Raw genomic sequence first — 24727 nt, forward strand, 5'->3', positions numbered from 1 at the left:
AGAGGGAGGGTGAGTTAGAGGGAGGGTGAGTTAGAGGGAGGGTGAGTGAGAGGGAGGGTGAGTTAGAGGGAGGGTGAGTGAGAGGGAGGGTGAGTTAGAGGGAGGGTGAGTGTATGACGGGGGGGTGAGTTAGAGGGAGGGTGAGTGAGAGGGAGGGTGAGTTAGAGGGAGGGTGAGTTAGAGGGAGGGTGAGTGAGAGGGAGGGTGAGTGAGAGGGAGGGTGAGTTAGAGGGAGGGTGAGTTAGAGGGAGGGTGAGTGAGAGGGAGGGTGAGTTAGAGGGAGGGTGAGTGAGAGGGAGGGTGAGTTAGAGGGAGGGTGAGTGAGAGGGAGGGTGAGTTAGAGGGAGGGTGAGTGTATGACGGGGGGGTGAGTTAGAGGGAGGGTGAGTAACAGGTAGTGTGAGTGTGTCAGTGTTTTGAGAGGGGTTTCTGTTCACCATCAATCCTCTACTCCTGTAGTGACGGTCACAATCCTGATGTGTCCAGGACCATCTATAACCCAGAGAGGACCATCACAGTGAAGGGTTAGGGTTAGGGTCCGGGTTAGGGTCCGGGTCCGGGTTAGGGTTAGGGTTAGGGTCCGGGTTAGGGTTAGGGTCCGGGTTAGGGTTAGGGTTAGGGTCCGGGTTAGGGTCCGGGTTAGGGTTAGGGTTAGGGTCCGGGTTAGGGTCCGGGTTAGGGTTAGGGTCCGGGTTAGGGTTAGGGTTAGTTGCTGACCTGTTGTGTGTGTTCCAGGTTCCAGGACCTAACCATCTATAACCCAGAGAGGACCATCACAGTGAAGGGTTAGGGTTAGGGTCCGGGTTAGTTGCTGACCTGTTGTGTGTGTTCCAGGTTCCAGGACCTAACCATCTATAACCCAGAGAGGACCATCACAGTGAAGGGTTAGGGTCCGGGTTAGGGTCCGGGTTAGGGTTAGGGTCCGGGTTAGGGTTAGGGTCCGGGTTAGTTGCTGACCTGTTGTGTGTGTTCCAGGTTCCAGGACCTAACCATCTATAACCCAGAGAGGACCATCACAGTGAAGGGCAGTATGGAGGCGTGCTGTAAGGCTGAGGGGGAGGTCATGAGGAAACTGAGGGACACCTACGACAACGACATCACTGCTGTTAATGTAAGGCGTAACTTAAAGCTGTCTGTCTGTCTGTCTGTCTGTCTGTCTGTCTGTCTGTCTGTCTGTCTCTGCAGCCTTGTCTCACCCAGCCCCATCACACATTTACATTACATTTACATCATTTAGCAGACGCTCTTATCCAGAGCGACTTACAAATTGGTGCATTCAACTTATAGCCAGTGGGACAACCACTTTCTTTGTTCTTTTTTTAAATGTTTTGTCTTTTTTATTTTATTTGTTTATGTGGGGGGGAGGGGTGGGGGTAGAAGGATTACTTCATACTATTCCAGGTATTCCTTAAAGAGGTGGGGTTTCAAGTGTCTCCGGAAGGTGGTGAGTGACTCCGCTGTCCTGGCGTCGTGAGGGAGCTTGTTCCACCATTGGGGTGCCAGAGCAGCGAATAGCTTTGACTGGGCTGAGCGGGAACTGTGCTCCTGTAGAGGTAGGGGAGCTAGCAGGCCAGAGGAAGGGGAGCTAGCAGGCCAGAGGAAGGGGAGCTAGCAGGCCAGAGGAAGGGGAGCTAGCAGGCCAGAGGAAGGGGAGCTAGCAGGCCAGAGGAAGGGGAGCCAGCAGGCCAGAGGAAGGGGAGCCAGCAGGCCAGAGGCTCCTGTAGAGGTAGGGGAGCCAGCAGGCCAGAGGAAGGGGAGCCAGCAGGCCAGAGGAAGGGGAGCCAGCAGGCCAGAGGTAGGGGGGCCAGCAGGCCAGAGGAAGGGGAGCTAGCAGGCCAGAGGCTCCTGTAGAGGTAGGGGAGCCAGCAGGCCAGAGGTAGGGGAGCCAGCAGGCCAGAGGAAGGGGAGCCAGCAGGCCAGAGGAAGGGGAGCCAGCAGGCCAGAGGAAGGGGAGCTAGCAGGCCAGAGGAAGGGGAGCTAGCAGGCCAGAGGAAGGGGAGCTAGCAGGCCAGAGGAAGGGGAGCCAGCAGGCCAGAGGAAGGGGAGCCAGCAGGCCAGAGGTAGGGGAGCCAGCAGGCCAGAGGAAGGGGAGCTAGCAGGCCAGAGGAAGGGGAGCTAGCAGGCCAGAGGCTCCTGTAGAGGTAGGGGAGCTAGCAGGCCAGAGGAAGGGGAGCTAGCAGGCCAGAGGAAGGGGAGCCAGCAGGCCAGAGGAAGGGGAGCCAGCAGGCCAGAGGAAGGGGAGCCAGCAGGCCAGAGGTAGGGGAGCCAGCAGGCCAGAGGAAGGGGAGCCAGCAGGCCAGAGGAAGGGGAGCCAGCAGGCCAGAGGAAGGGGAGCCAGCAGGCCAGAGGAAGGGGAGCTAGCAGGCCAGAGGAAGGGGGGCCAGCAGGCCAGAGGAAGGGGAGCCAGCAGGCCAGAGGAAGGGGAGCTAGCAGGCCAGAGGAAGGGGGGCCAGCAGGCCAGAGGAAGGGGAGCCAGCAGGCCAGAGGCTCCTGTAGAGGTAGGGGAGCCAGCAGGCCAGAGGAAGGGGAGCCAGCAGGCCAGAGGAAGGGGGGCCAGCAGGCCAGAGGAAGGGGAGCCAGCAGGCCAGAGGAAGGGGAGCTAGCAGGCCAGAGGAAGGGGGGCCAGCAGGCCAGAGGAAGGGGAGCCAGCAGGCCAGAGGCTCCTGTAGAGGTAGGGGAGCCAGCAGGCCAGAGGAAGGGGAGCCAGCAGGCCAGAGGAAGGGGAGCCAGCAGGCCAGAGGTAGGGGGGCCAGCAGGCCAGAGGAAGGGGAGCTAGCAGGCCAGAGGCTCCTGTAGAGGTAGGGGAGCCAGCAGGCCAGAGGTAGGGGAGCCAGCAGGCCAGAGGAAGGGGAGCCAGCAGGCCAGAGGAAGGGGAGCCAGCAGGCCAGAGGAAGGGGAGCTAGCAGGCCAGAGGAAGGGGAGCTAGCAGGCCAGAGGAAGGGGAGCTAGCAGGCCAGAGGAAGGGGAGCCAGCAGGCCAGAGGAAGGGGAGCCAGCAGGCCAGAGGTAGGGGAGCCAGCAGGCCAGAGGAAGGGGAGCTAGCAGGCCAGAGGAAGGGGAGCTAGCAGGCCAGAGGCTCCTGTAGAGGTAGGGGAGCTAGCAGGCCAGAGGAAGGGGAGCTAGCAGGCCAGAGGAAGGGGAGCCAGCAGGCCAGAGGAAGGGGAGCCAGCAGGCCAGAGGAAGGGGAGCCAGCAGGCCAGAGGTAGGGGAGCCAGCAGGCCAGAGGAAGGGGAGCCAGCAGGCCAGAGGAAGGGGAGCCAGCAGGCCAGAGGAAGGGGAGCCAGCAGGCCAGAGGAAGGGGAGCTAGCAGGCCAGAGGAAGGGGGGCCAGCAGGCCAGAGGAAGGGGAGCCAGCAGGCCAGAGGAAGGGGAGCTAGCAGGCCAGAGGAAGGGGGGCCAGCAGGCCAGAGGAAGGGGGGCCAGCAGGCCAGAGGAAGGGGAGCCAGCAGGCCAGAGATGGATGATCTGATCTTGCAGCTGTCTCACCCAGCTCCAATTTCACACTCAGTCATGACACCATCAGCCTGTCAGAGAGACAGATAACTGGTGACTTATCAGCCTGTCAGAGAGACAGATAACTGGTGACTTGACTGTATGATGCAATACTGAGAATGATTAATTCTGAAAACATTATTTCATAAATATAGCTTTGAGCAGCAATGAACGGGGTTCACAGGATGACATAAAGGACACAAGATCAGTTGAGGAACAAAACAAGCATCATGTAGAAACGATCTGCCTTCATGTCCAATCAGTGAAAGCATTACCATGTTTATCTCTCAATACCACAAGGATGACACAAGTGAAGTTTTGTCTAGTTTGTGTGATTCTCAGTTGGTACACTCCACATTAGCGTTCCAAAATAATCCAATACACTCTCACAGCTGTAATATGCTGATTGTGCAAGTGGTAGTAGGACATCCGGTTTCACATTTTCCGGAATAAGATATCCACTTTTCACTACGTTAAGACCGTTTTACAGCAACAATATGTGATTATACAGATAATAAACACAATATTTCACATTGTTCGTCTGCATAATTAAAATCTAACATCAATTTGCATGAAACAAAGTTCACTTGATCAATAGTTATTGCTCTAGTATCCTATGGTGCCACTGGTGTCAATGACCTCTATAGCGCCACCAACTGTTCTGGTGCAGCCATTTAAGGTTGCAGTGACTTTTAAATTCACATCGCTTCTAAGAACATAAACATAAAGTTTACATACCAAATTTCACGTCCCCATGTCCATCAGTTTAGTTCTTATAGCCCTGTTGTGATATGGTGCCATCTAGTGGTGTAGCGTGGCTGGCTTTTAATGCAGCAAGGAATCATTCATTCATTTAGAGGCTAATTCATTGAGTCTATATACCAAATCTGGAGTCAATCTGACTTATGCTTCATGAAGAGAAGATGATTGCAGATGATTTTGAGCATTAGTTGTTATTAGTTTCCTTGTTTCTTTAGATATCAATACCAAACTCAGTGTGGTTCATCGTAGGGATGCCCATGATAGCGATGACAAGTTTCAAGTTGATAGGCCACTGTGGAGTGGATTCACAGTGTTTTAAATAGACATGTAAAATCTGATATTTGTCAATAACTCATATTTTGACTGATCCCTTAGCTTTTCTCAAACTATGTTAAGACATGTAAAATGGGCATACATTCAACATGTGGTGTCATTTTTGTCCTATAGTTCATGAGAAGATTAAGTATTTGTAGCATATTTTAGCATATTAGCGCATGTGCTACTACTACTATAGTGTGGCCATCTTTGAATGCATCAACGTTATTTTCTCAAACTCTTGAGGGACTATTGTGATGAGTCCAAATATCACATTTGGAGTGAATCTGACTAAGTCAATGAGAGGAAAATGTTGTATGATTATTTTAACCATGAATCCCTTAGTTAAAAAAAAGAAGTGAATTGTTAGTTTCCTTATTTTTTAAAGATATGAATGCCGAACTGAACATGGTTCATCATGGTAATGTATTTGATGACCCCCAAACGCTTCAAGGTGAGAGACCATTGTGGATTGGATTTACTAAACACCTAAAATCTGATTTCCTGATTCATCAATAACTCAGCCATCTCTTAATGAATCCCTTTGCTTTTCTCAAACTAAGTTTGGGCCTACTTACCGAATTTGGTGTTATTTGGACTTTTAAAGGTTTTCTAAAATGTCCAAGATGGAGGAAAATCTATCCTGATGGACCTTATGGGTGTGTTCAGCATAATGAAAGACACCTGCACTACCGGTCAAAAGTTTTAGAACACCTACTCATTCAAGGGTTTTTCTTTATTTTTACTATTTTCTACATTGTAGAATAATAGTGAAGTCATCAAAACTATGAAATAACACATATGGAATCATGTAGTAACCAAAAAACTGTTTAACAAATCAAATATATATGTTTTATGTCACGATCGTTATTAGAGGCAGACCAAGGCGCAGCGTGATAGGCGTACATCTTTTAATGAGTACTTTACACCAACAACAAAACAACAAAACGATACGTGAAGTCTAAAGGTTCACCAACACAAACCTATACAGAACAAGATCCCACAATCAACTGTGCAAAACAGGCTGCCTAAGTATGGTTCCCAATCAGAGACAACGAGCTACAGCTGTCTCTGATTGGGAACCACCCTGGCCAACATAGATATACACAATCTAGAACACCCATAGACAACTAAACATAACAAGTCCACACACTGGCTCAACATTTAAGAGTCCCCAGAGCCAGGGCGTGACAGTACCCCCCCCCCCCCAAAGGCGCGGACTGCGACCGCGCCAACCAAACACCACAGGGGAGGGGCCGGGTGGGCATTCCGCCTCGGAGGCGGATCCGGCTTCCGGGCGTGACTACCACTCTCTCTCTCGCCCTCGTGGTCTGGCCCTGCTGGCCGGAGCTGGACTGAACACCGGTGGAGCGGATTGCTCTGGCTCCGGCGTGGAGCAGCTGACCGGTGCCGGACCAGGCACAGGTGGAACAGGCACGGACTGTGCCGGACTGACGACGCGCACCACTGGCTTGGTGCGGGGAGCAGGAACAGGCCGGACCGGGCTGTGGAGACGGACTGGAGGTCTGGAGCGAAGAGCTGACACAACCCGTCCTGGCTGAATGCCTATTTCTACACACTGTGTGAGGCATCAGCACAGGACGTACAGGGATGTGCACTCGTACTGGCACTACAGCACGTGGTACTGGCGCAGGATATCCGGGACTGAGGAGGGGTACTGGAGGCCACGAGTGTTGAGCCGGCACACTCCGTCCTGGCTGCATGCCCACCTTAGCACGACACGTGCGTGGTGCTAGCACAGGACGTACAGGACTGTGCCGGACCACTCGCGGCACAGTACGCAGCTCCGCATAACTCGGAACCTGCCCAGTCTCACGCTGCCTAGCCTGAGTACGGGGAGTTGGCTCTGCTCTACCTCTAGGCTCCGCCAACCTCCCTTCCAGCCCCCCAAACCCGGTGGCCTCCTCTCCTAATCCGCCGATACGTCCTGTAGCTGCCTCCAGCATCCCCGTCGTCCATGCCGTGTGCCCCCCCAAAACATTTCTTGGGGTTGCCTCTCGCCTGTCCGACGACGACCCAGTTGGCACCGCTTCTCCTCTCCTGCCTGGGCATCCTCCCTCATCGCCCTCCGGTAGCGGACGGCCTCCTCCTCTGTGATTCTCCCCCAACCGAGGAGGACATCTACCAGAGTAACCTCCTGTTCCATACCCGGCGTTTGCTCCTGCACACGCTGCTTGGTCCTATTTTGGTGGGATCTTCTGTCACGATCGTTATTAGAGGCAGACCAAGGCGCAGCGTGATAGGCGTACATCTTTTAATGAGTACTTTACACCAACAACAAAACGATACGTGAAGTCTAAAGGTTCACCAACACAAACCTATACAGAACAAGATCCCACAATATACTAGTGAAAACAGGCTGCCTAAGTATGGTCCCCAATCAGAGACAACGAGCTACAGCTGTCTCTGATTGGGAACCACCCTGGCCAACATAGATATACACAATCTAGAACACCCATAGACAACTAAACATAACAAGTCCACACCCTGGCTCAACATTTAAGAGTCCCCAGAGCCAGGGCGTGACAGTATATTTGAGATTCCTCAGATAGCCACCATTTGCCTTGATGACAGCTTTGCACACTCTTGGCATTCTCTCAACCAGCTTCACCTGGAACAGTCTTGAAGGAGTTCCCACATATGCTGAGCACTTGTTGGCTGCTTTTCCTTCACCCTGCGGTCCGACTCATCCCAAACCATCTCAATTTGGTTGAGGTCGGGGGATTGTGGAGGCCAGGTCATCTGATGCTGCACTCCATCACTCTCCTTCTTGGTAAAATAGCCCTTACACAGCCTGGAGGTGTGTTGGGTCATTGTCCTGTTGAAAAACAAATTATAGTCCCACTAAGCCCAAACCAGATGGGATGGCGTATCGCTGCAGAATGCTGTGGTAGCCATGCTGGTTAAGTGTGCCTTGAATTCTAAATAAATCACAGACAGTGTCACCAGCAAAGCACCCCCACACCATAACACCTCATCCTCCATGCTTTACGGTGGGAAATACACATGCTGAGATCATCCATTCACCCACACAGCGTCTCACAAAGACACGGCGGTTGGAACCAAAAATCTCCAATTTGGACTCCAGACCAAAGGACAAATTTCCACTTGTCTAATGTCCATTGCTTGTGTTTCTTGGCCCAAGCAAGTATCTTATTCTTATTGGTGTCCTTTAGTAGTGGTTTCTCTGCAGCAATTCGACCATGAAGGCCTGATTCACACAGTCTCCTCTGAACAGTTGATGTTGAGATGTGTTTGTTACTTGAACTCTGTGAAGCATTTATTTGGGCTGCAATTTCTGAGGCTGGTAACTCTAATGAACTTATCCTCTGCAGCAGAGGTAACTCTGGGTCTTCCATTCCTGTGGCGGTCCTCATGAGAGCCAGTTTCATCATAGCGTTTGATGGTTTTTGCGACTGCACTTGAAATTTTCCAGATTGACTGACATTCATGTCTTAAAGTAATGATGGACTGTCGTTTCTCTTTGCTTATTTGAGCTGTTCTTGCCATAATATGGACTTGGTCTTTTACCAAATAGGGCTATCTTCTGTATACCACCCCTACCTTGTCACAACACAACTGATTGGCTCAAACGCATTAAGGAAAGAAATTCCACAAATTAACTTTTAACAAGGCACACCTGTTAATTGAAATGTATTCCAGGTGACTACCTCATGAAGCTGGTTGAGAGAATGCCAAGAGTGTGCAAAGCTGTCATCAAGGCAAAGGGTGGCTATTTGAAGAATCTCAAATACAAAATATATTTGTTGAACACTTTTTTGGTTACTATATGATTCCATATGTGTTATTTCATAGTTTTGATGTCTTCACTATTATTCTACAATGTAGAAAATAGTAAAAATAAAGAAAAACCCTTGAATGAGTAGGTGTGTCCAAACTTTTGACCGGTAGTGTACATACAAAGTTTCAAGTCTGTTGGTCAAACGGGGTGACGGATATGAGGGTTTAAGTGAGACTGCTTATTTATTTATTCTTTATTTAAGAGAGATCTAAGACAACAACACAGCATGGCAGCAACACAGCATGGCAGCAGCACAGCATGGCAGCAACACATGACAACACAGCATGGCAGCAACACAACATGGCAGCAACACAGCATGGTAGCAACACAACATGACAACACAGCAAGGTAGCAACACAACATGACAACACAGCATGGCAGCAACACAACATGACAACACAGCATGGTAGCAACACAACATGACAACACAGCATGGTAGCAACACAACATGACAACACAGCATGGCAGCAACACAACATGACAACACAGCATGGTAGCAACACAACATGACAACACAGCATGGTAGCAACACAACATGACAACACAGCATGGTAGCAACACAACATGACAACACAGCATGGTAGCAACACAACATGGCAGCAACACAGCATGGCAGCAACACAGCATGGCAGCAACACATGACAACACAGCATGGCAGCAACACAGCATGGCAGCAACACATGACAACACAGCATGGCAGCAACACAGCATGGCAGCAACACATGACAACACAACATGGCAGCAACACAACATGGCAGCAACACAGCATGGCAGCAACACAGCATGGCAGCAACACAGCATGGCAGCAACACAACATGGCAGCAACACAGCATGGCAGCAACACAGCATGGCAGCAACACATGACAACACAGCATGGCAGCAACACAACATGACAGCAACACAGCATGGTAGCAACACAACATGGCAGCAACACAGCATGGCAGCAACACAGCATGGCAGCAACACATGACAACACAGCATGGCAGCAACACAACATGGCAGCAACACAGCATGGCAGCAACACAGCATGGCAGCAACACAGCATGGCAGCAACACAGCATGGTAGCAACACAACATGGCAGCAACACAGCATGGCAGCAACACAGCATGGCAGCAACACAACATGGCAGCAACACAGCATGGCAGCAACACATGACAACACAGCATGGCAGCAACACAACATGGTAGCAACACAACATGGCAGCAACACAGCATGGCAGCAACACAACATGACAGCAACACAGCATGGCAGCAACACAGCATGGCAGCAACACAGCATGGCAGCAACACATGACAACACAGCATGGCAGCAACACAACATGGCAGCAACACAACATGGCAGCAACACAGCATGGCAGCAACACAGCATGGCAGCAACACAGCATGGCAGCAACACATGACAACACAACATGGCAGCAACACAACATGGCAGCAACACAGCATGGCAGCAACACAGCATGGCAGCAACACAGCATGGCAGCAACACAGCATGGCAGCCACACAACATGGCAGCAACACAGCATGGCAGCAACACAGCATGGCAGCAACACAACATGGCGGCAACACAGCATGGCAGCAACACAGCATGGCAGCAACACATGACAACACAGCATGGCAGCAACACAACATGGTAGCAACACAACATGGCAGCAACACAGCATGGCAGCAACACAGCATGGCAGCCACACAACATGGCAGCAACACAGCATGGCAGCAACACATGACAACACAGCATGGCAGCAACACAACATGGAAGCAACACAGCATGGCAGCAACACAGCATGGCAGCAACACAGCATGGCAGCAACACATGACAACACAGCATGGCAGCAACACAACATGACAACACAGCATGGCAGCAACAGCATGGTACAAACATTATTGGGCACAGACAACAGCACAGCATGGCAGCAACACATGACAACACAGCATGGTAGCAACACAACATGACAACACAGCAAGGTAGCAACACAACATGACAACACAGCAAGGTAGCAACACAACATGACAACACAGCATGGTAGCAACACAACATGACAACACAGCATGGCAGCAACACAGCATGGTAGCAACACAACATGACAACACAGCATGGTAGCAACACAACATGACAACACAGCATGGCAGCAACACAGCATGGCAGCAACACAGCATGGCAGCAACACATGACAACACAGCATGGTAGCAACACAACATGACAACAACATGGTAGCAACACAACATGGTAGAAGCACAAAACATGGTACAAACATTATTGGGCACAGACAACAGCACAAAGGGCAAGAAGGTAGAGACAACAATACATCAGGCGAAGCAGCCACATCTGTCAGTAAGAGTGTCCATGATTGAGTCTTTGAATGAAGAGATGGAGATAAAACTGTCCAGTTTGAGTGTTTTTTGCAGCTCGTTCCAGTCGCTAGCTGCAGCGAACTGAAAAGAGGAGCGACCCAGGGATGTGTGTGCTTTGGGGATCTTTAACAGAATGTGACTGGCAGAACGGGTGTTGTTTGTTGAGGATGAGGGCTGCAGTAGGTATCTCAGATAGGGTATCCTTTATAGCAGCGCCACCTATAGGCCAATCGGTGCTCTTACGTTTGACCAAGTTGCTCCTGCCCTCCAGTTTCTGTGGGCCAAACAGTGACCAATCTATGCTGGTTAAATTCAAAGAATAACAATAGTTTTCACAGTGAACCTCTAATGATACATTTCCTGGCTCAGGATACGTTTTGTAATTAAGATGTCATAAAATATAATCTTATTTATGCCAGATCTATGACATTTACCTGATGATGTTTTAATGATAAACCATTACTGCTCAGTCTGTTTGCTAAATGATATCAAGCATTATAAAGCATGAAGCAGAGCGGTCAGGTGAACCAGAAAGGATTGGTGTAGTGTAGTTGCTGTGTGAGGCTGCCATCTAGCGAGACACCAGGGATACGACACAATATGGCATTATGAAGAGACACCAGGGATACTACACAATATGGCATTATGAAGAGACACCAGGGATACTACACAATATGGCATTATGAAGAGACACCAGGGATACTACACAATATGGCATTATGAAGAGACACCAGGGATACTACACAATATGGCATTATGAAGAGACACCAGGGATACTACACAATATGGCATTATGAAGAGACACCAGGGATACTACACAATATGGCATTATGAAGAGACACCAGGGATACTACACAATATGGCATTATGAAGAGACACCAGGGATACTACACAATATGGCATTATGAAGAGACACCAGGGATACTACACAATATGGCATTATGAAGAGACACCAGGGATACTACACAATATGGCATTATGAAGAGACACCAGGGATACTACACAATATGGCATTATGAAGAGACACCAGGGATACTACACAATATGGCATTATGAAGAGACACCAGGGATACTACACAATATGGCATTATGAAGAGACACCAGGGATACTACACAATATGGCATTATGAAGAGACACCAGGGATACTACACAATATGGCATTATGAAGAGACACCAGGGATACTACACAATATGGCATTATGAAGAGACACCAGGGATACTACACAATATGGCATTATGAAGACGGTCTCAGGTTTCAAGTATTTCAGGTACAGTGAAATGCTTAACTCTCTGGGAGAGGAGATGAAAATGGATCTGTCACATCTCACATCTTACACACACACACAGACAGACATACACACACACACACACACACACACACACACACACACACACACACACAGACACACACACACACACACACACACACACACTCCTAACTGCTTCTTCATCTCTTCATCTCCTCCCACAGCATCAAACCAACCTCATCCCGGGGCTGAACCTGAATGCTCTGGGAATCTTCTCCACTGGTCTGTCTGTGTTATGGCCTGCAGCAGGCCCCCGAGGACCGCCCAGGCCCTTCCTAGTGAGTACACTACTACACTACACACTACAGCCCCTTCCTAGTGAGTACACTACACACTACAGGCCCTTCATAGTGAATACACTACCACACTACAGCCCCTTCATAGTGAGTACACTACCACACTACAGCCCCTTCATAGTGAATACACTACCACACTACAGCCCCTTCATAGTGAATACACTACCACACTACAGGCCCTTCCTAGTGAGTACACTACCACACTACACACTACAGCCCCTTCATAGTGAGTACACTACCACACTACACACTACAGCCCCTTCCTAGTGAGTACACTACACACTACCACACTACACACTACAGCCCCTTCCTAGTGAGTACACTACACACTACACACTACAGGCCCTTCCTAGTGAATACACTACCACACTACCACACTACAGCCCCTTCATAGTGAGTACACTACCACACTACCACACTACAGCCCCTTCATAGTGAGTACACTACCACACTACAGCCCCTTCATAGTGAGTACACTACCACACTACAGCCCCTTCCTAGTGAATACACTACCACACTACAGCCCCTTCATAGTGAGTACACTACCACACTACACACTACAGCCCCTTCATAGTGAGTACACTACACACTACACACTACAGCCCCTTCCTAGTGAGCACACTACAGCCCCTTCATAGTGAATACACTACCACACTACCACACTACAGCCCCTTCATAGTGAGTACACTACCACACTACCACACTACAGCCCCTTCATAGTGAATACACTACCACACTACACACTACAGCCCCTTCCTAGTGAGTACACTACCACACTACAGCCCCTTCATAGTGAATACACTACCACACTACACACTACAGCCCCTTCATAGTGAATACACTACCACACTACCACACTACAGCCCCTTCATAGTGAATACACTACCACACTACAGCCCCTTCATAGTGAATACACTACCACACTACAGCCCCTTCATAGTGAGTACACTACCACACTACAGCCCCTTCATAGTGAGTACACTACCACACTACAGCCCCTTCATAGTGAGTACACTACCACACTACAGCCCCTTCATAGTGAGTACACTACCACACTACACACTACAGCCCCTTCCTACCACACTACAGCCCCTTCATAGTGAGTACACTACCACACTACAGCCCCTTCCTAGTGAATACACTACTACACTACAGCCCCTTCATAGTGAGTACACTACACACTACACACTACAGCCCCTTCATAGTGAGTACACTACACACTACACACTACAGCCCCTTCATAGTGAGTACACTACCACACTACACACTACACACTACACACTACAGCCCCTTCATAGTGAGTACACTACCACACTACCACACTACAGCCCCTTCATAGTGAATACACTACACACTACAGCCCCTTCATAGTGAGTACACTACACACTACACACTACAGCCCCTTCATAGTGAGTACACTACCACACTACACACTACACACTACACACTACAGCCCCTTCATAGTGAGTACACTACCACACTACCACACTACAGCCCCTTCATAGTGAGTACACTACCACACTACTACACTACAGCCCCTTCATAGTGAGTACACTACCACACTACAGCCCCTTCATAGTGAGTACACTACACACTATACACTACAGCCCCTTCATAGTGAGTACACTACCACACTACACACTACAGCCCCTTCCTAGTGAGTACACTACACACTACACACTACAGCCCCTTCATAGTGAGTACACTACCACACTACTACACTACAGCCCCTTCATAGTGAGTACACTACACACTACACACTACAGCCCCTTCATAGTGAGTACACTACACACTACACACTACAGCCCCTTCATAGTGAGTACACTACCACACTACCACACTACAGCCCCTTCATAGTGAGTACACTACCACACTACTACACTACAGCCCCTTCATAGTGAGTACACTACCACACTACAGCCCCTTCATAGTGAGTACACTACACACTATACACTACAGCCCCTTCATAGTGAGTACACTACCACACTACACACTACAGCCCCTTCCTAGTGAGTACACTACACACTACACACTACAGCCCCTTCATAGTGAGTACACTACCACACTACAGCCCCTTCATAGTGAATACACTACCACACTACCACACTACAGCCCCTTCCTAGTGAGTACACTACCACACTACCACACTACAGCCCCTTCCTAGTGAATACACTACCACACTACACACTACAGCCCCTTCATAGTGAGTACACTACCACACTACACACTACACACTACACACTACCACACTACAGCCCCTTCATAGTGAGTACACTACCACACTACACACTACACACTACACACTACCACACTACAGCCCCTTCCTAGTGAGTACACTACCACACTACCACACTACAGCCCCTTCATAGTGAGTACACTACCACACTACACACTACACACTACACACTACACACTACAGCCCCTTCATAGTGAGTACACTACCACACTACACACTACAGCCCCTTCCTAGTGAGTACACTACCACACTACAGCCCCTTCATAGTGAGTACACTACCACACTACACACTACAGCCCCTTCCTAGTGAGTACACTACCACACTACAGCCCCTTCCTAGTGAGTACACTACCACACTACCACACTACAGCCCCTTCATAGTGAGTACACTACCACACTACACACTACAGCCCCTTCCTAGTGAGCACACTACACACTACTACACTAATCTACAGGCCCTTCCTAGTGAATACACTACCACACTACCACACTACAGCCCCTTCCTAGTGAGTACACTACCACACTACAGCCCCTTCCTAGTGAGTACACTACTACACTACAGGCCCTTCCTAGTGAGTACACTACACTAATCTACAGGCCCTTCCTAGTGAATACACTCCATGGCATGCTATCCTATATACAATATGGAGTAGCAGACATCCCCTTATTTCTACAGAGAAATGAAGAGGTAAATATGTGTGAGTGTGTGTTTGAGAATGTGTGTGCATGCATGTAAGTGAGAGATATAATATATGAGTCACACACAGCGCTTCTTACCTGAAATATACAGGAGGAGTGAAGAGATGTGTGTCTTCTGAACATCCCATCTAACCCGTCTGTTTGTCCACACAGAGTCCCTCTTCACATCTTGGTGGTTTATATGGGCTTCCACCAGCCGGGACCATACAGCGCCAGCACTCAGTATGTCCTATTTTACACACATTTAACACACATTTAACACACATTTAACACACATTTTAGGTCCTCATTTTATTTCTGAACGGTGACATGCAATAAGCCATTGTTTTAATCAAGTTTATTATTGATTTTATGATTTAATATTCGGTTTTATTTATATTAGTTTTTAGATTTTTATTTTAAATTCAGTTCAGTTTCAGGTAGTTTTTATTAAGTTTCAGTTTGATTAAAAACATTTCTATTTAGGTTTTATTCGTTTTAGTAAGTAGCCTATGGGAGGCTAGGAGCCGTTTACTCTATGTGTTGTAGACCTATAGTTAGTTTTTTGGGGATGTCACTTCCTGCCACTGGGTAGACATCTTTGTATCTGTGTCATGATGGTGTCTGTGAGAGGGAAAAACGCCATCTTGAAATAGTACATTTTATTCTTCACGAAGGGAATGAGGGACCAGCCAATGAAGTTGGAAGTCCCGCCCAGTTGACTAAATCAAAATGGCTAAAGTATTCAATGGTGCTGCCCATGCTAACACAGGCTAACACACGCTAACACACGCTAACACAGGCTAACACACGCTAACACACGCTAACACAGGCTTCTGACCACTAGAGGACTCCGTACAACTCCAAGGCCAGGACATAGGTTTTCTTGGGTTTAAATTATAAATCAATCCTAATGTGACTTGGATTTAAAGGATAAGCACCTAGACTGGTGCAAGAAATATGGTGGAAGGAAACTCCCTAGCTCATGTTTACACCAATCCAATGCTTTTTTAACTTTAGTAGTAGATGTAAGAAGAATCAAGTACCTTTACCTTATGTAGACACCCCTTCAAATTAGTGGATTTGGCTATTTCAGCCACACCCGTTGCTGACAGGTGTATCAAATCAAGCACACATCCATGCAATCTCCATAGACAAACACTGGCAATAGAATGGCCTTACTGAAGAGCTCAGTGACTTTCAACGTGGCACCGTCATAGGATGCCACCTTTCCAACAAGTCAGTTCGTCAAATTTCTTGCATGCTAGAGCTGCCCCGATCAACTGTAAGTGCTGTTATTGTAAGGTGGAAATGTCTAGGAGCAACACCGGCTCAGCCGTGAAGTGGTAGGCCACACAAGCTCACTGAACGGAATCGCAGAGTGCTGAAGTGCGTAGCGCGTAAAAATCGTCTGTCCTCGGTTGCAACACTCACTACCGAGTTCCAAACTGCCTCTGGAAGCAACGTCAGCACAATAACTGTTTGTCGGGAGCTTTATGAAATGGGTTTCCATGACCGAGCAGCCGCACACAAGCCTAAGATCACCATGCGCAATGCCAAGCGTCGGCTGGAGTGGTGTAAAGCTCGCCACCATTGGACTCTGGAGCAGTGGAAACACGTTCTCTGGAGTGATGAATAACGCGTCACCATCTGGCAGTCCAATGGACAAATCTGGGTTTGGCGGATGCTAGGAGAACGCTACCTGCCCCAGTGCATAGTGCCAACTGTAAAGTTTGGTGAAGGAGAAATAATGGTCTGGGGCTGTTTTTCATGGTTCGGTCTAGGCCCCTTAGTTCCAGTGAAGGGAAATCTTAACGCTACAGCATACAATGACATTCTAGATGATTCTGCGCTTCCAACTTTGTGGCAACAGTTTGGGGAAGGACCTTTCCTGTTTCAGCATGACAATGGAATACCTGGGATAGGATAAAGTAATCCTTCTACCCCCCCCCCCCCCCAAAAAAAATAATAATTGTAAAGTGATTATCCCACTGGCTATAGGGTGAACGCACCAATTGGTGAGTCGCTCTGGATAAGAGCGTCTGCTAAATGACGTAAATGTGCCCTTGAGCAAGGCACTTAACCCTAATTGCTCCTGTAAGTCGCTCTGGATAAGAGCGTCTGCTAAATGACTAAAATGTAAATGTAATGCCCCCGTGCACAAAGCGAGGTCCATACAGAAATGGTTTGTGGAGATCAGTGTGGAAGAACTTGACTGGCCTGCACAGAGCCCTGACCTCAACCTCATCGAACACCTTTGGGATGAATTGGAATGCCGACTGCGAGCCAGGCCTAATCGCCCAACATCAGTGCCCGACCTCACTAATGCTCTTCCCAGAAGAGTGGAGGCTGTTATAGCAGCAAAGGGGGGATCAACTCAATATTAATGCCCACGATTTTGGAATGAGATGTTCGACGAGCAGGTGTCCACAGACTTTTGGTCATGTAGTGTATGTTTAAGTAATATTAAACATGTATCACTGAGGGTTAATAAAAACAGCTGCAATACAACTCTTCTTCAAAATCTCAGTTCACAGCCATGTATCTTTATACACACTCACTCCATCATCTGATCACTCACACACACTGTCACTCCAACACACACACTCACACTCACTCCATCATCTGATCACTCACACACACTGTCACTCCAACACACACACTCACACTCACTCCATCATCTGATCACTCACACACACTGTCACTCCAACACACACACTCACACACACTCCATCATCTGATCACTCACATATAATATGCACATATATTTATACTGACTCTACACACCCACTCACATACAAGCTGCTGCTACTCTGTTTATCTTATATCCGGAGTGATGGAGGTAGATATGTATAGGGGTAAGGGGACAGGGATACTGGAGTGATGGAGGTAGATATGTATAGGGGTAAGGGGACAGGGATACTGGAGTGATGGAGGTTGATATGTATAGGGGTAAGGGGACAGGGATACTGGAGTGATGGAGGTAGATATGTATAGGGTTAAGGGGACAGGGATACTGGAGTGATGGAGGTAGATATGTATAGGGGTAAGGGGACAGGGATACTGGAGTGATGGAGGTAGATATGTATAGGGGTAAGGTGACAGGGATACTGGAGTGATGGAGGTAGATATGTATAGGTAAGGGGACAGGGATACTGGAGTGATGGAGGTAGATATGTATAGGGGTAAGGGGACAGGGATACTGGAGTGATGGAGGTAGATATGTATAGGGGTAAGGGGACAGGGATACTGGAGTGATGGAGGTAGATATGTATAGGGGTAAGGGGACAGGGATACTGGAGTGATGGAGGTAGATATGTATAGGGGTAAGGGGACAGGGATACTGGAGTGATGGAGGTAGATATGTATAGGGGTAAGGGGACAGGGATACTGGAGTGATGGAGGTAGATATGTATAGGGGTAAGGGGACAGGGATACTGGAGTGATGGAGGTAGATATGTATAGGGGTAAGGGGACAGGGATACTGGAGTGATGGAGGTAGATATGTATAGGGGTAAGGGGACAGGGATACTGGAGTGATGGAGGTAGATATGTATAGGGGTAAGGGGACAGGGATACTGGAGTGATGGAGGTAGATATGTATAGGGGTAAGGGGACAGGGATACTGGAGTGATGGAGGTAGATATGTATAGGGGTAAGGGGACAGGGATACTGGAGTGATGGAGGTAGATATGTATAGGGGTAAGGGGACAGGGATACTGGAGTGATGGAGGTAGATATGTATAGGGGTAAGGGGACAGGGATACTGGAGTGATGGAGGTAGATATGTATAGGGGTAAGGGGACAGGGATACTGAAGTGATGGAGGTAGATATGTATAGGGGTAAGGGGACAGGGATATAACTACTGACCCTGTATATAGCTACTGACCCTGGAACTAACCCTGTATATAGCTACTGACCCTGGAACTGTATATAGCTACTGACCCTGGAACTGACCCTGTATATAGCTACTGACCCTGGAACTGACCCTGTATATAGCTACTGACCCTGGAACTGACCCTGTATATAGCTACTGACCCTGTATATAGCTACTGACCCTGGAACTGTCCCTGTATATAGCTACTGACCCTGGAACTGTCCCTGTATATAGCTACTGACCCTGGAACTGTCCCTGTATATAGCTACTGACCCTGGAACTGACCCTGTATATAGCTACTGACCCTGGAACTGTCCCTGTATATAGCTACTGACCCTGGAACTGACCCTGTATATAGCTACTGACCCTGGAACTGTCCCTGTATATAGCTACTGACCCTGGAACTGACCCTGTATATAGCTACTGACCCTGGAACTGACCCTGTATATAGCTACTGACCCTGGAACTGTCCCTGTATATAGCTACTGACCCTGGAACTGACCCTGTATATAGCTACTGACCCTGGAACTGTCCCTGTATATAGCTACTGACCCTGGAACTGACCCTGTATATAGCTACTGTCCCTGTATATAGCTACTGACCCTGGAACTGTCCCTGTATATAGCTACTGACCCTGGAACTGTCCCTGTATATAGCTACTGTCCCTGTATATAGCTACTGACCCTGGAACTGTCCCTGTATATAGCTACTGACCCTGTATATAGCTACTGACCCTGGAACTGTCCCTGTATATAGCTACTGACCCTGGAACTGACCCTGTATATAGCTACTGACCCTGGAACTGACCCTGTATATAGCTACTGACCCTGGAACTGACCCTGTATATAGCTACTGACCCTGGAACTGACCCTGTATATAGCTACTGACCCTGGAACTGTCCCTGTATATAGCTACTGACCCTGGAACTGACCCTGTATATAGCTACTGACCCTGGAACTGACCCTGTATATAGCTACTGACCCTGGAACTGACCCTGTATATAGCTACTGACCCTGGAACTGACCCTGTATATAGCTACTGACCCTGGAACTGACCCTGTATATAGCTACTCACCCTGTATATAGCTACTGACCCTGGAACTGACCCTGTATATAGCTACTGACCCTGGAACTGACCCTGTATATAGCTACTGACCCTGGGACTGACCCTGTATATAGCTGATTATTTACTTATTGTGTTCTTCATATTTCTTCTTATTTCTTGTGTGTTTTTTTCTAGTAGTATTTCATTGTCATTGATTATTGCATTGTTGGGTTTTAAGTTCGCTAGAAAGGCTTGTACCTGTCCCTGTCCCTGTCCCTGTCCCTGTCCCTGTACCTGTACCTGTCCCTGTCCCTGTACCTGTCTCTGTCCCTGTCCCTGTCCCTGTCCCTGTCCCTGTCCCTGTACCTGTCCCTGCCTCTGTCCCTGTCCCTGCCCCTGTCCCTGTCCCTGTACCTGTCCCTGTCCCTGTCTCTGTCCCTGTCTCTGTCCCTGTCCCTGTACCTGTCCCTGCCTCTGTCCCTGTCCCTGTCCCTGTACCTGTCCCTGTCCCTGCCTCTGTCCCTGTCCCTGTCCCTGTACCTGTCTCTGTCCCTGTCCCTGTCCCTGTCCCTGTCCCTGTCCCTGTACTCCGCCCTGTCCCTGTCCCTGTCCCTGTCCCTGTCCCTGTCCCTGTCCCTGTACCTGTACTTGTGACATTGAAACTTGACATTTGAAAACCCCATTAGGAAAAAAAGCTTAAACCCCATTTAGATTTTTGCCCAAAGTTTAGAAGAAAAAAACTAAACTAAACATAATTAATGTTTTTTGTTGTTGTTAGTTTGCAGTGAAATATAATAGTTTCAGTATATATATATATATACTTTTTTTTATAAATTTCAGTTTACCTTGGTTTTAATTTTGGATAATTATAGAAGCAAGAGCTGAGCTGAGGTGAACTTTTAATGTCAAAATGAGAGAGAGACCTTCTGTGTGTTGTCTCTCTCAGCAGCAGCCTCCAGACCAGAGCCCTTCTGTGTGTTGTCTCTCTCAGCAGCAGCCTCCAGACCAGAGCCCTTCTGTGTGTTGTCTCTCTCAGCAGCAGCCTCCAGACCAGAGCCCTTCTGTGTGTTGTCTCTCTCAGCAGCAGCCTCCAGACCAGAGCCCTTCTGTGTGTTGTCACTCACCACCTTCCGGAGACATTTGAAACCCCACCTCTTTAAGGAATACCTGGGATAGGATAAAGTATTCCTTCTAACCCCCCCCCCCCCCCCCCCCCAAATTGTAAAGTGGTTATCCCACTGGCTATAGGGTGAACGCACCAATTTGTGAGTCGCTCTGGCTAAGAGCGTCTGCTAAATGACGTTAATGTGCCCTTGAGCAAGGCACTTAACCCTAATTGCTCCTGTAAGTCGCTCTGGTTAAGAGCGTCTGCTAAATGACTAAAATGTCTAAAATGTAAAATGTAAATGTTGTCTCTCTCAGCAGCAGCCTCCAGACCAGAGCCCTTCTGTGTGTTGTCTCTCTCAGCAGCAGCCTCCAGACCAGAGCATTTCTGTGTGTTGTCTCTCTCAGCAGCAGCCTCCAGACCAGAGCCCTTCTGTGTGTTGTCTCTCTCAGCAGCAGCCTCCAGACCAGAGCCCTTCTGTGTGTTGTCTCTCTCAGCAGCAGCCTCCAGACCAGAGCCCTTCTGTGTGTTGTCTCTCTCAGCAGCAGCCTCCAGACCAGAGCCCTTCTGTGTGTTGTCTCTCTCAGCAGCAGCCTCCAGACCAGAGCCCTTCTGTGTGTTGTCTCTCTCAGCAGCAGCCTCCAGACCAGAGCCCTTCTGTGTGTTGTCTCTCTCAGCAGCAGCCTCCAGACCAGAGCCCTTCTGTGTGTTGTCTCTCTCAGCAGCAGCCTCCAGACCAGAGCCCTTCTGTGTGTTGTCTCTCTCAGCAGCAGCCTCCAGACCAGAGCCCTTCTGTGTGTTGTCTCTCTCAGCAGCAGCCTCCAGACCAGAGCCCTTCTGTGTGTTGTCTCTCTCAGCAGCAGCCTCCAGACCAGAGCCCTTCTGTGTGTTGACTCTCTCAGCAGCAGCCTCCAGACCAGAGCCCTTCTGTGTGTTGTCTCTCTCAGCAGCAGCCTCCAGACCAGAGCATTTCTGTGTGTTGTCTCTCTCAGCAGCAGCCTCCAGACCAGAGCCCTTCTGTGTGTTGTCTCTCTCAGCAGCAGCCTCCAGACCAGAGCCCTTCTGTGTGTTGTCTCTCTCAGCAGCAGCCTCCAGACCAGAGCCCTTCTGTGTGTTGTCTCTCTCAGCAGCAGCCTCCAGACCAGAGCCCTTCTGTGTGTTGTCTCTCTCAGCAGCAGCCTCCAGACCAGAGCCCTTCTGTGTGTTGTCTCTCTCAGCAGCAGCCTCCAGACCAGAGCCCTTCTGTGTGTTGTCTCTCTCAGCAGCAGCCTCCAGACCAGAGCCCTTCTGTGTGTTGTCTCTCTCAGCAGCAGCCTCCAGACCAGAGCCCTTCTGTGTGTTGTCTCTCTCAGCAGCAGCCTCCAGACCAGAGCCCTTCTGTGTGTTGTCTCTCTCAGCAGCAGCCTCCAGACCAGGAAGTGGTGTATCTGTTAATCCCCCCCCAGGCTGTAGGGGCCCTGATCGGGAAGAAGGGGCAGCACATCAAACAGCTAGCACGCTTCGCTGGGGCCTCCATCAAGGTAGGAGGACCTCTCCTTTTCCAACAACACCAGGCTGTACAGTACTTCTTATTCCTTTAAGAAAAGCAAATCATAAACTATTTACATTAGAAAATGTGGTTACAAAAAATATATACTTACTGCACCTAAGGAAAGCAAAGTGCCTTGAAAGCATCTCAGGATCATCCAACTCTTGAACGTCACTGTTCTGTGGTCAGGGCTGGTTGAGTCACTGTTCTGTGGTCAGGGCTGGTTGAGTCACTGTTCTGTGGTCAGGGCTGGTTGAGTCACTGTTCTGTGGTCAGGGCTGGTTGAGTCACTGTTCTGTGGTCAGGGCTGGTTGAGTCACTGTTCTGTGGTCAGGGCTGGTTGAGTCACTGTTCTGTGGTCAGGGCTGGTTGAGCCACTGTTCTGTGGTCAGGGCTGGTTGAGTCACTGTTCTGTGGTCAGGGCTGGTTGAGTCACTGTTCTGTGGTCAGGGCTGGTTGAGTCACTGTTCTGTGGTCAGGGCTGGTTGAGTCACTGTTCTGTGGTCAGGGCTGGTTAAGTCACTGTTCTGTGGTCAGGGCTGGTTGAGTCACTGTTCTGTGGTAAGGGCTGGTTGAGTCACTGGGGCTTTCTGGACTCCTGCTGACGATGTTAGACTCCTATATCTCTACAAACTGTCTCTGTTGATAGCTGACTAACAGACCAGGCTTCCTAAAGATCCCCTCTAACCATAACAGACCATGCATCCTAAAGATCCCCTCTAACCATAACAGACCAGGCATCCTAAAGATAAAATAAAAATAAATAAGCCATTTAGCAGACGCTTTTATCCAAAGCGACTTACAGTCATGCGTGCATACATTTTTGTGTATGGGTGGTCCCGGGGATCGAACCCACTACCTTGGCGTTACAAGTGCCGTGCTCTACCAGCTGAGCTACAGAGGACCACTAACCAGAAGATCCCCTCTAACCAGAAGCCATGGATTACAGGAAACATCCGCACTGAGCTAAAGGGTAGAGCTGCCGCTTTCAAGGAACGGGACTCTAACCCGGACGCTTATAAGAAATCCCGCTATGACCTCCGACGAACCATCAAACAGGCAAAGAGTCAATACAGGACTAAGATTGAATTGTACTACACTGGCTCTGACGCTCGTCGGATGTGGCAGGGCTTGAAAACTATTACAGACTACAAAGGGAAGCACAGCCGCGAGCTGCCCAGTGACACAAGCCTACCAGACGAGCTAAACCACTTCTATGCTCGCTTCGAGGCAAGCAACACTGAAGCATGCATGAGAGCACCAGCTGTTCCGGATGACTATGTGATCACGCTCTCCGTAGCCGATGTGAGTAAGACTTTTAAGCAGGTCAACATTCACAAGGCCGCAGGACCAGACGGATTACCAGGACGTGTACTCCGAGCATGTGCTGACCAACTGGCATGTGTCTTCACTGACATTTTCAACATGTCCCTGACTGAGTCTGTAATACCAACATGTTTCAAGCAGACCACCATAGTCCCCGTGCCCAAGGACTCTAAGATAACCTGCCTAAATGACTACCGACCCGTAGCACTGACGTCTGTAGCCATGAAGTGCTTTGAAAGGCTGGTCATGGCTCACATCAACAGCATTATCCCAGAAACCCTAGACCCACTCCAATTTGCATACCGCCCCAACAGATCCACAGATGATGCAATCTCTATTGCACTCCACACTGCCCTTTCCCACCTGGACAAGAGGAACACCTGCGTGAGAATGCTATTCATTGACTACAGCTCAGCATTCAACACCATAGTGCCCTCTAAGCTCATCACTAAGCTAAGGATCCTGGGACTAAACACCTCCCTCTGCAACTGGATCCTGGACTTCCTGACGGGCCGCCCCCAGGTGGTAAGGGTAGGTAACAACACATCTGCCACACTGATCCTCAACACGGGGGCCCCTCAGGGGTGCG

The 24727-nt window shown here is 49.1% G+C and overlaps 1 protein-coding gene across 3 annotated transcripts; it reads left to right on the forward strand.

Moving 5' to 3' along the window:
- Positions 1–945: 945 nt before the first annotated feature.
- On the forward strand, positions 946–21288 carry LOC311120190 (insulin-like growth factor 2 mRNA-binding protein 2). 3 transcript variants are annotated; one of them, XR_014612134.1, is made up of 4 exons: positions 946–1111; positions 12212–12325; positions 15432–15500; positions 21126–21288. XR_014612134.1 is itself a non-coding variant. In XM_084194807.1 (4 exons), exons 1-4 carry the CDS (start codon positions 1031–1033, stop codon positions 15977–15979), a joined length of 309 nt encoding a protein of 102 aa, XP_084050933.1. In that variant the 5' UTR covers positions 946–1030; the 3' UTR covers positions 15980–17181. The 3 variants fall into 3 exon arrangements, 1 of the variants encoding a protein (XP_084050933.1); XR_014612135.1 differs by having other exon boundaries at positions 21129–21288; XM_084194807.1 differs by lacking the exon at positions 21126–21288 and adding an exon at positions 15935–17181.
- The last annotated feature ends 3439 nt before the right edge of the window (positions 21289–24727 follow it).

Source organism: Coregonus lavaretus (assembly GCF_964263955.1).
Source record: "Coregonus lavaretus genome assembly, contig: HAP1_SCAFFOLD_6651, whole genome shotgun sequence".
NCBI classification, from domain to species: Eukaryota; Metazoa; Chordata; class Actinopteri; order Salmoniformes; family Salmonidae; genus Coregonus; species Coregonus lavaretus.